Source organism: Rutilus rutilus, assembly GCF_951802725.1.
Source record: "Rutilus rutilus genome assembly, chromosome: 19".
Lineage (NCBI taxonomy): Eukaryota > Metazoa > Chordata > Actinopteri > Cypriniformes > Leuciscidae > Rutilus > Rutilus rutilus.
This window is the reverse complement of record NC_140232.1, coordinates 21,689,232-21,702,673: the sequence shown is the minus strand read 5'-3', so window position 1 is coordinate 21,702,673 and position 13,442 is coordinate 21,689,232. Positions and strand designations below refer to the sequence as shown.

General features: G+C 43.9%; 1 protein-coding gene across 1 annotated transcript in view; it reads right to left on the bottom strand.

Moving 5' to 3' along the window:
- Positions 1-13,143, bottom strand: part of opn7c (opsin 7, group member c) — a 16,062-nt gene extending 2,919 nt beyond the window's left edge. Inside the window, exons 1-3 of the mRNA XM_084390281.1 lie at positions 12,847-13,143; positions 3,788-3,875; positions 1,213-1,375 (exon numbers count right to left, since the gene is read on the bottom strand). Of these exons, the coding sequence (XP_084246407.1) occupies positions 1,213-1,375; positions 3,788-3,875 (251 nt within the window). The 5' untranslated portion in view covers positions 12,847-13,143. The remainder of the gene's footprint in view (positions 1-1,212; positions 1,376-3,787; positions 3,876-12,846) is intronic.
- Positions 13,144-13,442: the final 299 nt, after the last annotated feature.

The window sequence follows — 13,442 nt, the reverse complement described above, 5'->3', positions numbered from 1 at the left end:
TATTGGGATTCCTCAGAAACACATCACCCGTCTACAAATAGTCCAAAATGCAGCTGCACGCCTTCTCAAAGGAAAACGTAAATTTGAACATATTACACCGGTTCTGATCTTGCTTCATTGGCTACCGATTAAATTCCGAATAGATTTTAAACTTTTGATTTTTGTTTTTAAATCTATACAGAACTTAGCTCCCCAGTATCTATCTGAATTGCTTCATCCAAAAATTAAGTCAAGATCACTAAGATCGGGGGACTCGAACTTACTCTCTGTCCCCAGGACCAGATTAAAAAATAGGGGTGACCGTGCTTTCGCAGCTTATGGACCCAAGCTATGGAATAGACTACCCCCCAATATCAGATCTGCCCAAACTTTGACACTTTTTAAAACTTCTCTGAAAACGCATCTCTTTTCACTAGCTTTTAATATACCTTGATGTGTCCGACTTTTTCTCTTTGATGTGTATCTTTGCTGGTTTTGTGCTTGTATTGTCTAACCCTTATTGGCCTTGTTAAAGGAACACGCCCAAGTAGCAGTGCTTCGCCTGTGCTTCCCCCTAATATAGTCCTTAATATATAAGTCAATATCTGCCTAGGAAATCGCCTAGTGTTAATCTGCATCACTATTTGTACTCGTTGTGAATACGCAGGCCACAAGAAGTAATTAGGTGGGGTTTTTTCATTTTTTATATCACTTTTACTCAGGACATGCTAGCTGGCAACAAAGGATTCCATTCATTATGCTAAGCTAAGCTAGCGCTGACCCTGTCAAACTAAAACAATGCATGCACTGAGACAAAAATGCATTTGCCCACCTATCTAAATGTAGGAAAGAAGGTGAATAAGCCCTATTTCAAAAAACGGTGGAGTGTTCCTTTAAGCACTTTGGTCAACGCCAGTTGTTTTTAAATGTGCTATACAAATAAAATTGTATTGTATTGTGTATTGTGCCGAATAGCAGCATTTTACTTTATTTCACTTTGAAAAGACGAATGGGTTCAAAAGTTCAAACGAGTCATTGAATCGTTTATTTGACCAGTGCACTTATGAATTTATTTTCGAACCTGTTCACTAAAATGACTGCTAAACGCTTCATGAGAAAGATGGGCAGAGTGCATTTATGTTTTTTTATATAAATACTTTTATTAATGTAATCTCTGATATTTTACAATAAAAAACATAAACATTTTTGGTAAAGCGTGAAGCAGGATCTCACCTGTGTGCTAGAGCAGATGGAATGGCCAGAGGAAACAGCGACAGGGTCATCCCTAGATCACTCACAGACAAGTTCACGACAAAAAACTCTGCTGGCTTCAGAGATGACCTCTTACGGTAGGCTACAAACAACAGCATGCCATTTCCCAGAAGCGACAATACACCTGGTAGAGAAAGAGAGAGCTAGCCATCTGCTCACATCTATTCATCTTTTCATCAAAGCAGCAACTGAATTTGTACAGCTGTATTGAAGATGTGCCACTGACTGTGTGACATCTCCATCCCATTGCTGACAAACCTGATTTTGATCCTAAAGCTTAGAAATGCTAAGAAACCCTGCAAGGTCTGTCTCAAGGTAGTCAAGAATAACAATGAGGTCCTTGATTCTTTTTGAAGTTAAATCAACCCATGACATAGCTTTAATAATCCACGCAATTTATCTGCCACTTCGGAGGTATAATTAAATTTGTCGCTTCTTTAATGTCGAGCAGACCAGAACTATCGCACGCATTCGCATGTGTCACATCCATTCAACTGGTATGCCCGGTTTCACAGACAAGGCTTAAGCCTTTGAGCTGTCTGAACTGAGAGAAACTTGCACTAACATATCTTAAAATATGTCAGTACCATTGTTTTTCCCAAGATGCACAAGATGATTTTTTTTCTAAGGCACGTTAATAAAAGCTACTTAAAAGTCTGAATTGAATTAAGGCCTTATCCTGGCTTAATCTAAGCCTTGCCTGTGAAACAGGGCCACAAAGACAGATTTTTTAAACAGATTTTTCTAGAATCTGTACTTTATCAGATTATGTATCACTTCACTACATTCCAAACAATAATATTTGACTGTTTAATTAAATTCATTTCATTAAAACGTATCGTTCCTCATTATTTTGAAGTAAAGAAATCGACACCTGCTCCAAGACGCAATTACAAATAATTCTTTTGAGTCGATTTCTTTTCAGTGATTCGGTGATATAGCCTAGCCTATATATTTTTACACACAACCGTTCTTTGTTGCAAAATACGTGACGATTCTGAATAATGGGTTTATTTTGCAATAACGATCGTACAGTACTACAGTACGGAGCCCCTGAGGGGACCTTTGCAAAAAAATAAATAATATGGACTTTTTTTCGCGTGCGCATGCGTTACAATTTCCGGTATGGTTATAGTGTCATTACTACAAATGTGGGAAAAGGCATGAGATTAGAGTTTGCTTGGAGCATGCCTCCAGAGATTTGTCTTATTATAGGGAGTTTGCATTTGAGATTGTTTGTGGACTGTGCTTTACTGTAAGAAAAAAAGCATGAATATCACATAAATGAATATTCAGGTCCCACATCATGGATTACAGAATCAGAGAGTAGCCTATTTCTTTTCGTTTTGAATTGTTTCGTTTAAAGACATTTCAAGCTATCTTCAGATGTATTTCTCATGTATGTGAGGCATACACCCAGTTTCAGTTAATTAATGATGAGATGCCTCCAGTTCACATGCAATGCAAGTGACCCGGCGCGCCTCCATGATTATATTATCTGCTATATATTTGCATCTCATTTATTAAATACAGGCAATTGGTTGATGAAAAATTTATTAAAATTAAGATACAATTTATACAAAACGAAATTCACTTTAAAGAAAGGTTTTCTACAAAACAAAACTTAATGAATACAAAACTTAGCTTGAAATGTCTTTAAACGAAACAATTCAAAACGAAAAGAAATAGGCTACTCTCTGATTATGTAATCCATGATGTGGGACCTTCATGCTTTTTTTCTTACAGTAAAGCACAGTCCACAAACAATCTCAAATGCAAACTCCCTATAATAAGACAAATCTCTGGAGGCATGCTCCAAGCACACTCTCATCTCATCCCTTTTCCCACATTTGTAGTAATGACACTATACTATAACCAAACCGGAAATTGTAACGCGTGCGCACGCAAAACTTTCGTATTATTATTTTTTTTGCAAAGGTCCCCTCAGGGGCTCCGTAACTCCACTACATGGTTACATAGAAAAATAATAAATACATAGACATAAAATATTCATTTGATATAATTAATGATATTAATTGAATATGATATTAAATATTAATTTTAAATTGAGTTTATTATGTGAGCAGACAGATTGTGGAGTACAAGAGACACAAAAATACAATTCATTGATCATTATAGGCTTAAAATATATTTCATCGCAGAATGCCATAATAACACTCCTATAAACGTAACCAGATATGCTTTTGTCTCCTTTTTATTTTCTGTTTCATTGCTTCATAAATCAAGGGTGAGCCACCCCAATCATTTTCCCAAACTAATTATAGACCCTATCTTTGGCCATCTCAGGAAATCATTTTAAAATATATATTTGATCATCCTTAGGACAATTTGGCCTAGGTGGACACAGGCAAGGTGTAAGCGACAGAAGGAGGTTAATGACAGCGGAACCATTTCAATTATTCATAAGGAATAAAGATATGCAAAGTCATTGAGGCATTATTTGCTGTCCTACTCTGATGAAACCACATATGAAGATGAAGAGGATGCCAGAACGCTATGATGGTTGTGGACTCACAGAACACTGTATAAAATGTTGCCATGAGGACGTCGTGCTGTCTGGAGATTGTGGATACGAACAGGGCTGTTTCTGACACATTGCCCATCTGTGGGGAAGAAAGAAAGAGAGCTGAAGTATGTGTCAGATAGGTTCCAAACAGAACTTAAAATGCATCTCTGTTCTCCAACACATTGGCTTTAGATTGTGAACTTGAATGACTTTTTTTCTTAATTTAAAGTAAATATTTTTTGTCTTTCCTCCTCTTTCTCTTACTCTCTTCTTGACACACTTGTCACTCTTCTAATTATCTGACAGATCTGCTCAACACTTAATACTGAGTCAATCAAATAACATTTGGCTGAATTTAGAACTGAATTTAGAGCTTTCATAGCAGCAGGTAAGTTGCCAGAATTAGTGAGTCATTTGGTTCCGTTTGACAATGAGACGGACTAATTAAACAGACTGGTAAACTTTAGTTCTATGAACAGTTGTATTTAATATGATTTAGTCTTTTTGTCTTTTAGCTGGTGTCTTGTATACCGTCACTCTATGTGTGACACACATGATAATTGTACAAGTTTTATTTGATTGTAATTCATTAAACCTTTGTGGCTAGTATAGTTATATTATAATTGAAGATATCAATAATCATCCATCTGATCCATCTGATCCATCTGGATTTTTTACATTAGGACTGGCATGGTAGCAAATGTTTCAAATAATCCTCAAAATGTGTATTGTCTTCCTTATTTTCTCCCTAATCTGTTTCTGATCAGTTCTCCAGTTATTTTAGTTTGGATTCATTTGACCGAAAGCCTCTAAACTAAAAGCCTAGCTGGATTTTGCTTTCAACCATTTTTGTCTCATCATTTACAGTATACATTTTCTTTCTCGCTGGCTAGGGTCCTTGATTAAAGCAGACAGTTCTTTTTTAATTAACCTGCCAACTGCTTTTAAACCCTATAAACACACTTCTAGATTCCATTTCTGTGAAAAATTCACAACATCTTCTGCTGCCATGTCATTTGTTAACTCGAAGCCAGACTTGATAATTGATAATTGTGTCAATGTTCCTCTCCTCTCCTCTCCTCTCCTCTCCTCTCCTCTCCTCTCCTCTCCTCTCCTCACATTTCATGTTTTTTTTTGCATTTTTCATAACTTTTTGGTGTCCTTATGAGTCAAGTCACCTTCATTTATATAACGTTTTTAACAATATGAATTGTTTCAAAGCAGCTTTACAGTGATAATAGGAAATTACAGTAACAGGGATTGTTTTGGCTTTATAGCAGCTCTAGGATAAAGTTATTGTCCAGCTAAAGTTAGTTTTGATTGATTGATTCACTTCCGTTGCAAAGATCATTAGTTATTAACTTATAGGGGCCACTAACACGACACCATTCTAACAGAAAACCTACTCGGTTACTAACGTAACCTCGGTTCCCTGAGAGTAAGGGAACGAGTATTGCGTAGCTATACGCTATGGGAAAACTCCTTTTCTAGAGTAAATTTAAGCCTTTATTTTAAAACGCAGTGCAGCTGCACAGCGAGCACAGAGCAGAGCTGACTAGCGCGCTAGCAGGAACCTCTAAGTTATAAAATCTTACAAATGTGGATGGCGAGGACCATCCGGCCGCCGCACAGATGTCTTCAATTGGTATACCACTGGACCAGGCCCAAGATGAGGCCATGCCTCTCGTGGAATGAGCTCTAACGCCAATGGGGCAAGGAAGGCCCATAGAAGCGTAGGCTAAAGTGATAGCGTTTACTATCCATTGTGATAGTCTCTGCTTGGTGATCGGAAGCCCTTTGGTGCGGCCACCAAAGCATATGAAGAGCTGTTCTGACTCCCTGAACTGGGCAGAACGCTCTAAATAGACTCTAAGGGCCCTAACAGGGCTGAGTAGAGATACATCTTCTAACGAAGGGAGAAGAGCTGATAGAGGATTGACCTGAGCTCTGAACGGAGTCGAGAGCACTTTGGGAACATAGCCATGCCTGGGCCTGAGGACAACTTTGGAGTCGTTGGGCCCGAACTCAAGGCAGGAAGCACTCACAGAGAGCGCCTGCAAATCACCTACTCGCTTGACTGATGCTAGGGCTAGCAGAAGTGCGGTCTTCAGTGAAAGAGGCTTTAGATCAGCCGACTGAAGTGGCTCGAAAGGTGGTCCCTTCAGGGTCCTGAGGATCGTGGAAAGGTCCCAGGCCGGTATAAAAGGGGGTCGAGGCGGGTTCAGCCTCCTGGCCCCTTTGAGGAAACGCACGACGAGGTCATTCCTTCCCAGTGACTGGCCGACCACAGGAGTGTGGCCGCCACATATACTTTGAGCGTGGAGGGGGTTCGACCCGCGTCCAGCAGCTCTTGGAGAAAAGAAAGTACCAGTGGTACTTCACTTGAATAAGGGTCAAGGTCCCGGGCTGCGCACCAGTCGGTGAACATTGACCATTTCAGGGCATAGAGGCGGTGTTTAAGACCTTTTCCGGGAGGCTCCCGGGTACCCGTTGAGGGGTCATACGTGGAGGGCCCACAAGTCGGGACGGGGATGCTAGATCGTCCCGTTCTCCTGCATGAGGAGGTTCCTCCTCAGCGGTATAGGCCAAGGAGCTGTTTCCAGCAGCTGCGCCAACTCTGTGAACCAGACCTGGGTCTTCCAGAGAGGGGCTATTAGGAGGACAGTACTCTTGCTTTTCCTGATCCGTTCAATGACCTGAGGGAGTATCGAGACCGGAGGGAATGCATAAAGAGGGCGGCTGGGCCAGTTGTGGGCCAGCGCGTCCCTGTCTTTGGAAAAGAAGATTGGGCATTGAGAGTTGCCTTCTGAGGCGAAGAGGTTGACCTCTGCCTCGCCGAAAACACTCCTCGACCAGAGGCCAGAAACGGGCCTACCCTCGAACAGGGCTGTTGAAATCACCTTCCTCCTCGAGACCACTCCCATGTTCACGCCCGATTGGTACCAGTCGGCTACTTTCCAAGGAGCCAGGGCTCTGATACAGCTGTGGTTCACTTTGATGCACAACGCCACACACAAGCCGGTACTCTGGGCTTTAGCCAGCGCTGCATGGGACGCATGTACAGTAGGCCCAGTTGGAGTACTGACGATGCTGAGGCCATAAGGCCCAGAATCCTCTGAAATGTTCTGAGGAGCGTGTGAGAGCCCGCCCTGAACGAAGCTGCTAGCTGTTGAATGGAGAGAGCACCGTCTGGCGTGAGCCATTCTCTCATCTGAACCGAGTCGATAACTGTTCTCAGGAAGGTTACACTTTGGCTGGGAGACAGTACACGCTTAGAAAATTTATTCTGAGCCCAAGGCATTGCAAATGGCTGAGAAGCCAGGATCTGTGGGTCAGTAATTAGGCCTCCGATTGGGCCAGAACGAGCCAATCGTCAAGGTAATTCAGAATGCGCATTCCCCGCTGTCTCAGGGGGGAAAGAGCTGCGTCCATGCACTTCGTAAATGTACGAGGTGCCAGAGACAGGCCGAATGGCAGGACTGTGTATTGATAAGCCTGCCCCTCGAAGGCGAATCTCAAGAATGGCTTGTGATGGGGGGCTATCTGGATATGAAAGTAAGCGTTTTTCAGATCCACTGACAAAAACCAATCCCCCGGGCGAATTTGCGCATGGATTTGTTTGGTTGTCAACATCCTGAATGGCCGTCTCATGAGGGGCTTGTACAGGTGTCTGAGGTCTAGGATTGGCCTGAGGCTGCCATCCTTCTTTGGAACGAGGAAGTAGCGGCTGTAAAAGCCTGACTTGCTCAGTGACAGGGGAACAGTTTCTACAGCTCCTTTTGCCAAAAGGTTTGATACTTCGGTGCAAAGGACGTGAGCCACGCTGCTTCTCACCATCGTCTTGACCACGGCGCGAAAACACGGGGGTCTGCGAGCAAATTGGAGTGAGTAACATCATTTTATTGTGTTCATTACCCATTCAGACACATGGGGGATGGCTGCCCAGGCCTTGGCCCGATTGGCTAGGGGTTGAATGAAGTCTGGGGGCGGGCAGCCATGCAAAGGGGACCCAGCCACCCAGATGTTGTGAGTTGGAAAAATGCTCTTTTTGTGTTCTATTTGGGTCGCTGATAAAACAGCGTTTGTTTGCAAGGGTGCATGTTTTAGAACGGGCCCATTGACTGCAGTATGAACATCTCCAGTCGCCTGAACTGAAGAGGGGACTGGGAGAAGTGTGCAAGCTCTTTTTGAGGGTGGTCCAGCCGCAGCGGGACTCAAACCCTCCCTTTTCCTTCCTGCTGTGCGACTAGGAAGGCTTTCGAGGCTCAGGGTCCAACACAATCTTGGGTCGGGGCCCCTGATGCTCCGGCAACAGGTAGCGCTTTGCTGACTGCGGGCGCCTGTGAGTTTCAGCCACTGGGCGGGTCTTTCTTGTGGCGACCCGAGGCCAAACTGGAGCGTTTCGGCAAGAAGTGACGCATGGCCTGCGACGCCTTCTGTGCTTTGGTGAAGCGCTCGGAGAAGCCCTTTACAGCAGGACCAACGAAGCCAGTGTTAGAGACTGGAGAGTCCAGAAAAGCAGTCTTGTCTGTGTCCTTAATCTCTGTCAGGTTTAGCCAGAGGTGGCGCTCTAGCACAATCAAACTGGTCATGCTCCTTCCAATAGCCTGGACGATGGTTTTAGTGGTACGCAGGGCTAGATCAGTGGCGCTTAGGTACAGTGGCACTTACGGTGTTAGGTACAGACTCGTCCATGGAACGGTTCAGCTTAGCTTGGAACACCTGGAGGACCACCATGGTGTGCAGGGTCGATGCAGCTTGGCCAGCGGCGGTGTAAGCTTGGCCGGCGAGAGCTGAAGTGGCTCTGCAGGGTTTCGATGGATGAACTGCCTTGGATCTCCATCCAATAGCAGTGGGCGGGCAGAGGTGCGCGACCACTGCTTCCTCTAAGGGGGGCAGCTTCTCGTATCCCTTCTCCTCAGCGCTGTCAACGATGGAGAGCGTTGCAGAGGTGGATGTTCTCAGGCAGGCCAAGTAGGGGGCGCTCGTCGATTTAGTCAGCTCCTCGTGTACCTCAGGAAAGAACGACACTGGTCTTTGATGAGGGGCCTGGTGGCACCCCGGCAGGAACCATTCACCGAGCTGGCTCTTAGCGGGCTCCTGAGGCGAAGACCAATCGAGCCCGAGGTCCTCAACGGCTTTAGTGAGGACACGGAGGAGCTCTGAGTTCAAACTCGCCCTCGCGCCTACTTCACTGGACTGAGATGAGGGGGCAGGGTCAGCCAAGCCCGCCCAATCCTCGCACTTGGATGCAGCCAAAGACAGGCTGTCATCTTGCTCCTCTTCTGATCCACCGAAAGAGACGAGGCCTGCCGCTTGCAGAGAAGGGCGCTGGTCCGTCTGAGTGAACAGAACAGGTGAAGGGGTCTCCGCTGGAGAGAGCGAGGCATGCAGGGACGTGGCCGGCGTGGGCTCGCTCGTCTCAATTCGCTCAGGCATCCTCTGGCCCCGCTGTTTCTTCCTCCTCGGTTCGAGGATTGCGGGAAACGGGAGAGCGCGAGGGGCGGGGTCGCCCTCTGAGAAGAGAGCTAGCCGCAAGCACAGCATGGAGATCGACATACTCTCACAGTGAGAGCAGCCGCCTTTACCGAGTGCAGCTTCCACGTGGTGACTGCATGATGCACAATCCGGACGTGGCATTTGAAACAACGCCAGTGTTTTGAAATTTGCTCTTTTAACAGCGTGTCGTGGTGGCGAACACGCTGTAAAACGCTTTCAAAGGATATGGCTTCTCGCCAGATGGTCGCAGGTGAATGGCGAATCAGAAGAGGTGGCGTCGAGTTCTAGCGTGTAGATCGGGAGGCCGCCGTCCGCTGAGTTGCTTGCTGCAGGTCACTCGTTCCGCTGCTGGGGCTCGTCAACAGCGAAGGCTTCTTAGCAGGAGAAAACAGCGAAGTGAAGAGTTTGCTGAAGGAGATTAATTCTAGTTCCTATGGCGAAATGGCCCGCTTATATAGCCAGAAGCCACACCCATTCACGTCAGCCGCTTCGCCATAGGTTTGTGCAATTCCCGCAGCACAGCCAATGAGCGCGCTAGTCAGCTCTTCTCTGTGCTCGCTGTGCAGCTGCACTGCGTTTTAAAATAAAGGCTTCAATATTCTCGAGAAAAGGAGATTTCCCATAGCGTATAGCTATGCAATACGAGAGACTCTCGAAAGGGAACCCTCAACGCGCTCCGCACAAAACAGTGCCTGGTGGCTCGAGAACGCACTCCCGGAAATAGGTTCCAAGGTGCAAACGATTATCAGTTATCTCTGCGCAAACCTACATAACCTCTGCGCAAACCTCTGCGCAAACACCGATGTTGCGCACATGCGCATCACGTGTTCAGACCTGTGTAATGTATGTATGTGTAATGTATGACCTTCATATATGTGTAAATCAACCCTCAACAAACTACTTGTCTGGCCTTAAAAATGTATAATACAGAATTATTTATCGCGTCCGCGTAGCCACGTGGTGACTCTGTACAGATAAAACAACAACGTTTTATCTGTACAGAGGTAAAGGGAAGGAGGCCTAGGCCAAAGATATGTGTTTTTAGTCTAGATTTGAACTGACAGAGTGTGTCTGCTTCCCGGACAATGTTATGAAGACTGTTCCAAAGTTTTGGTGCTAAATAGGAAAATAATCTACCGCCAGCAGTCGATTTTATGAGCAGGGTCTCCTCTCTTAATAAGAACTACCTTGTACCTTTAAAAGGTGTCATGGTTTTGCCAGTCTCCATCCTCACCCAGCGCTCACAATCGCCTGAATCAGACTGATCTCATGAAATGGCGTATGTATGACACGCCAATTCGTATTTCCATTTTTGGCGTGCTATCAACACGCATAATTGCTTTTCAGCGTGTTTATCAACGCCGTTGACTTAACGTTACATTACTCTCTATATAAATATATATGACTTACCCCAACCCCGTCCCTAAACCTACCCGTCACTGGGGTTAATACCATTTATGAGTCTTCCCCTACCATCCTAGTAAAAAAATATCGCTCCCCAGATGTAGATTTACATTTTGCTTCGTTTCGCTCGGACATTTAACGGCGTAGACATACACGCGGAATCACTCGGACATTTAACGGCGTAGACATACACGTGGAAGATGACGGCGTGGACATACACGCGGATAGCTCAAAATGCGTATAGATAACACGCCACTTGACTTGAAAGTGGCGTGTATGTTTACGCAAAATCATGATGTCATGTTGCCTGAATATTAACCAGTCACATCTGTTCACAATCACCTCACCAATTACCAGCACTATAAGAGCACTCACTTCTTACTCCCTAATTGTCTGGTCTCCAATGTGGATGATGACTCAAAACCTGAAAGACTTTTTAAACATTTTAAAGATATTATTCAAATATATTGGTGTTAATTATTATTATCAATATTTATTTTTTTGAGATATATGAGATGTATGCATCTGGAAGTAATCAAACATGTATTAAAGGTGCTCTAAGCGATGCCATGCGTTTTTTAGGCCAAACATTTTTTTGTCAAATACAGCAGACATCTCCTCACTATCCGCTAGCTGCCTGTCCCCTGAACACACTGTAAAAAAACGTGGTCTTTGTAGACACCACAGGCTCCACAAACGGCAACAAAAACAAACTGGGCTCACCCTCACCATGAAACACAACAAGAAGAATTTGAGGGTGGGGTCTGGGGGGTTAGTGCGCATAGTGCAGACACATGAAGGAGTGTGTGGAGGAGAGAGAAGCATGAAGAGGGAAGTTTGAATTATGGCCGACACACGACCAAAGAGACGACGTTCCGATGAACAAATTGCAAAGAAGAGGGACAAGGATAAGGGACAAGGATAAGGAACGCGCGAAGTACCGAATTTACATCGGAAAAACCTTTGAAAGGTGGCGAGAACTCCGCCGGCAGAAGGGATTCCAATCCGACATTCAGTTGCTCTGTTTTTGCAGAACTGGTGGGTAAATCCATTTTTATTTCTAAAGAGACGTTCATGTTCTCCAAACCAACACAAGGATGTAATTAGCTAGAACTATGCAGTCAGCGTTAACTTTGGTGAATACAACATATATGATTCTCCAGCGATCAATCTCTATTGTAAACGATCAAGCAAATTCACAGTAGGGCGACAATGTGTGTGAATGATTGTTTTTTTCACCCACTGTTTGTTATGAATTTGAATGTTCATTTATAGGCTATTGACAACTTTGACTAAATTTGTTTACGACGCCGCCGTTGTTTATGCTCACTGGGAAACACGAAGCTAACATTATCATGCTATTATTGCGTCCTTGTATGGAAGATATAGTTATAACCTCAGGTGGCGAAACGATTTTAAGATAATGTTTCTCTTTTTCTGCATTCTGTTCTGCAATATATAAAAGCATTTATCTAACTTGGCGACATTACACATTGAATGAAGTATCAGTAAAACTTAACTTTGTTTGTAGTGACTATTTGACTTTCCTTTATGCCGGAAGGGAGGGGAGGAGGGAGGAGACGGGATGATGAGGAGGGAGGGTCTAGCTAGCCTCCATTTTGTTTGACAACAATTCGAATGTCAACAAGAAGTTAAGTCTCCCGACATCGCTTAGAGCACCTTTAACAGAAATCAGTTTCATTCACAGAGTACCTCAAACTTAGCCTTAATAACATACAGCAAAGGTGAAATAAAATGACAGTTTTCCTATTTGGACAACCAAGTAACATAAAAAACAGCAACTAAAATAAGTTACTCTAAAAAAGTAATTAATAACTAGTTATTACTAATTAATCTTCAACAGTGTAATTAGATTACTCTCTCTAAAAAGTATTGCATTATTTATTACTAATTACTTTCTAAATCCCATTTCAAACTCGACCAATTGAAAAATACAAGGATAGACATGAAACTGCTCTTTTAATTCTTTCAAATAAATATTATAAAATTGCATAAATTATACTTGAACTGACCAAAGTATTTAAAGGGAGAAGGTTACATTAAAAACATACATAGATCCTTACTCAAGGGGAAAGTAAATAAATTGTAGTAATTAATTACTTAGTAGGCCTAATGCAGTACACCCAACACTGGACAGAACTTACCTTTCAGGACAGAGTTTGAGCTTGACTACCCACATGGAGTCCAGGTAGAATCCAAAGTAGCAAAACTCACAAACAGAATGATGGACAGTTCATGACTGAGAGATACTGGAAGACACAAAAGAGGTGCATCCCCAAATTTGGAGCGCTTGAGCTCTGGTGCTCTGCGCTGGAGGATCAGCAGGCGAATGGCAGTCAGTGTGCTTTGACAGTGAGCAAGACACAGTACTGAGGTCTGATGTCGCTTAGAAAGCACACACTCTTTGCTACTGGTCCTTTTGTTTTTCCTCTCCCCCTCTCTCCCTCTCTCTCTCTCTCTCGCTCTGCCCTTGTTTTCTATTATCCCTGTCCCCTTGTTTTTGACCCTCTTCTCCACTCCAATTTTATGGCCACTCTCTCTCTCTCTCTCTCTCTCTCTCTCTCTCTCTCTCTCTCTCTCTCTCTCTCTCTCTCTCTCTCTCTCTCTCTCTCTCTCTCTCTCTCTCACTCTCTCTCTCTTTCTCTCTCTCTCTCTCTCTCTCTCTCTCTCTCTAAATCGCTCTCTCTATTTCTTTACTTGATTTAAACAAACATTTATAGGTTCCATACTGTAAAAGTGG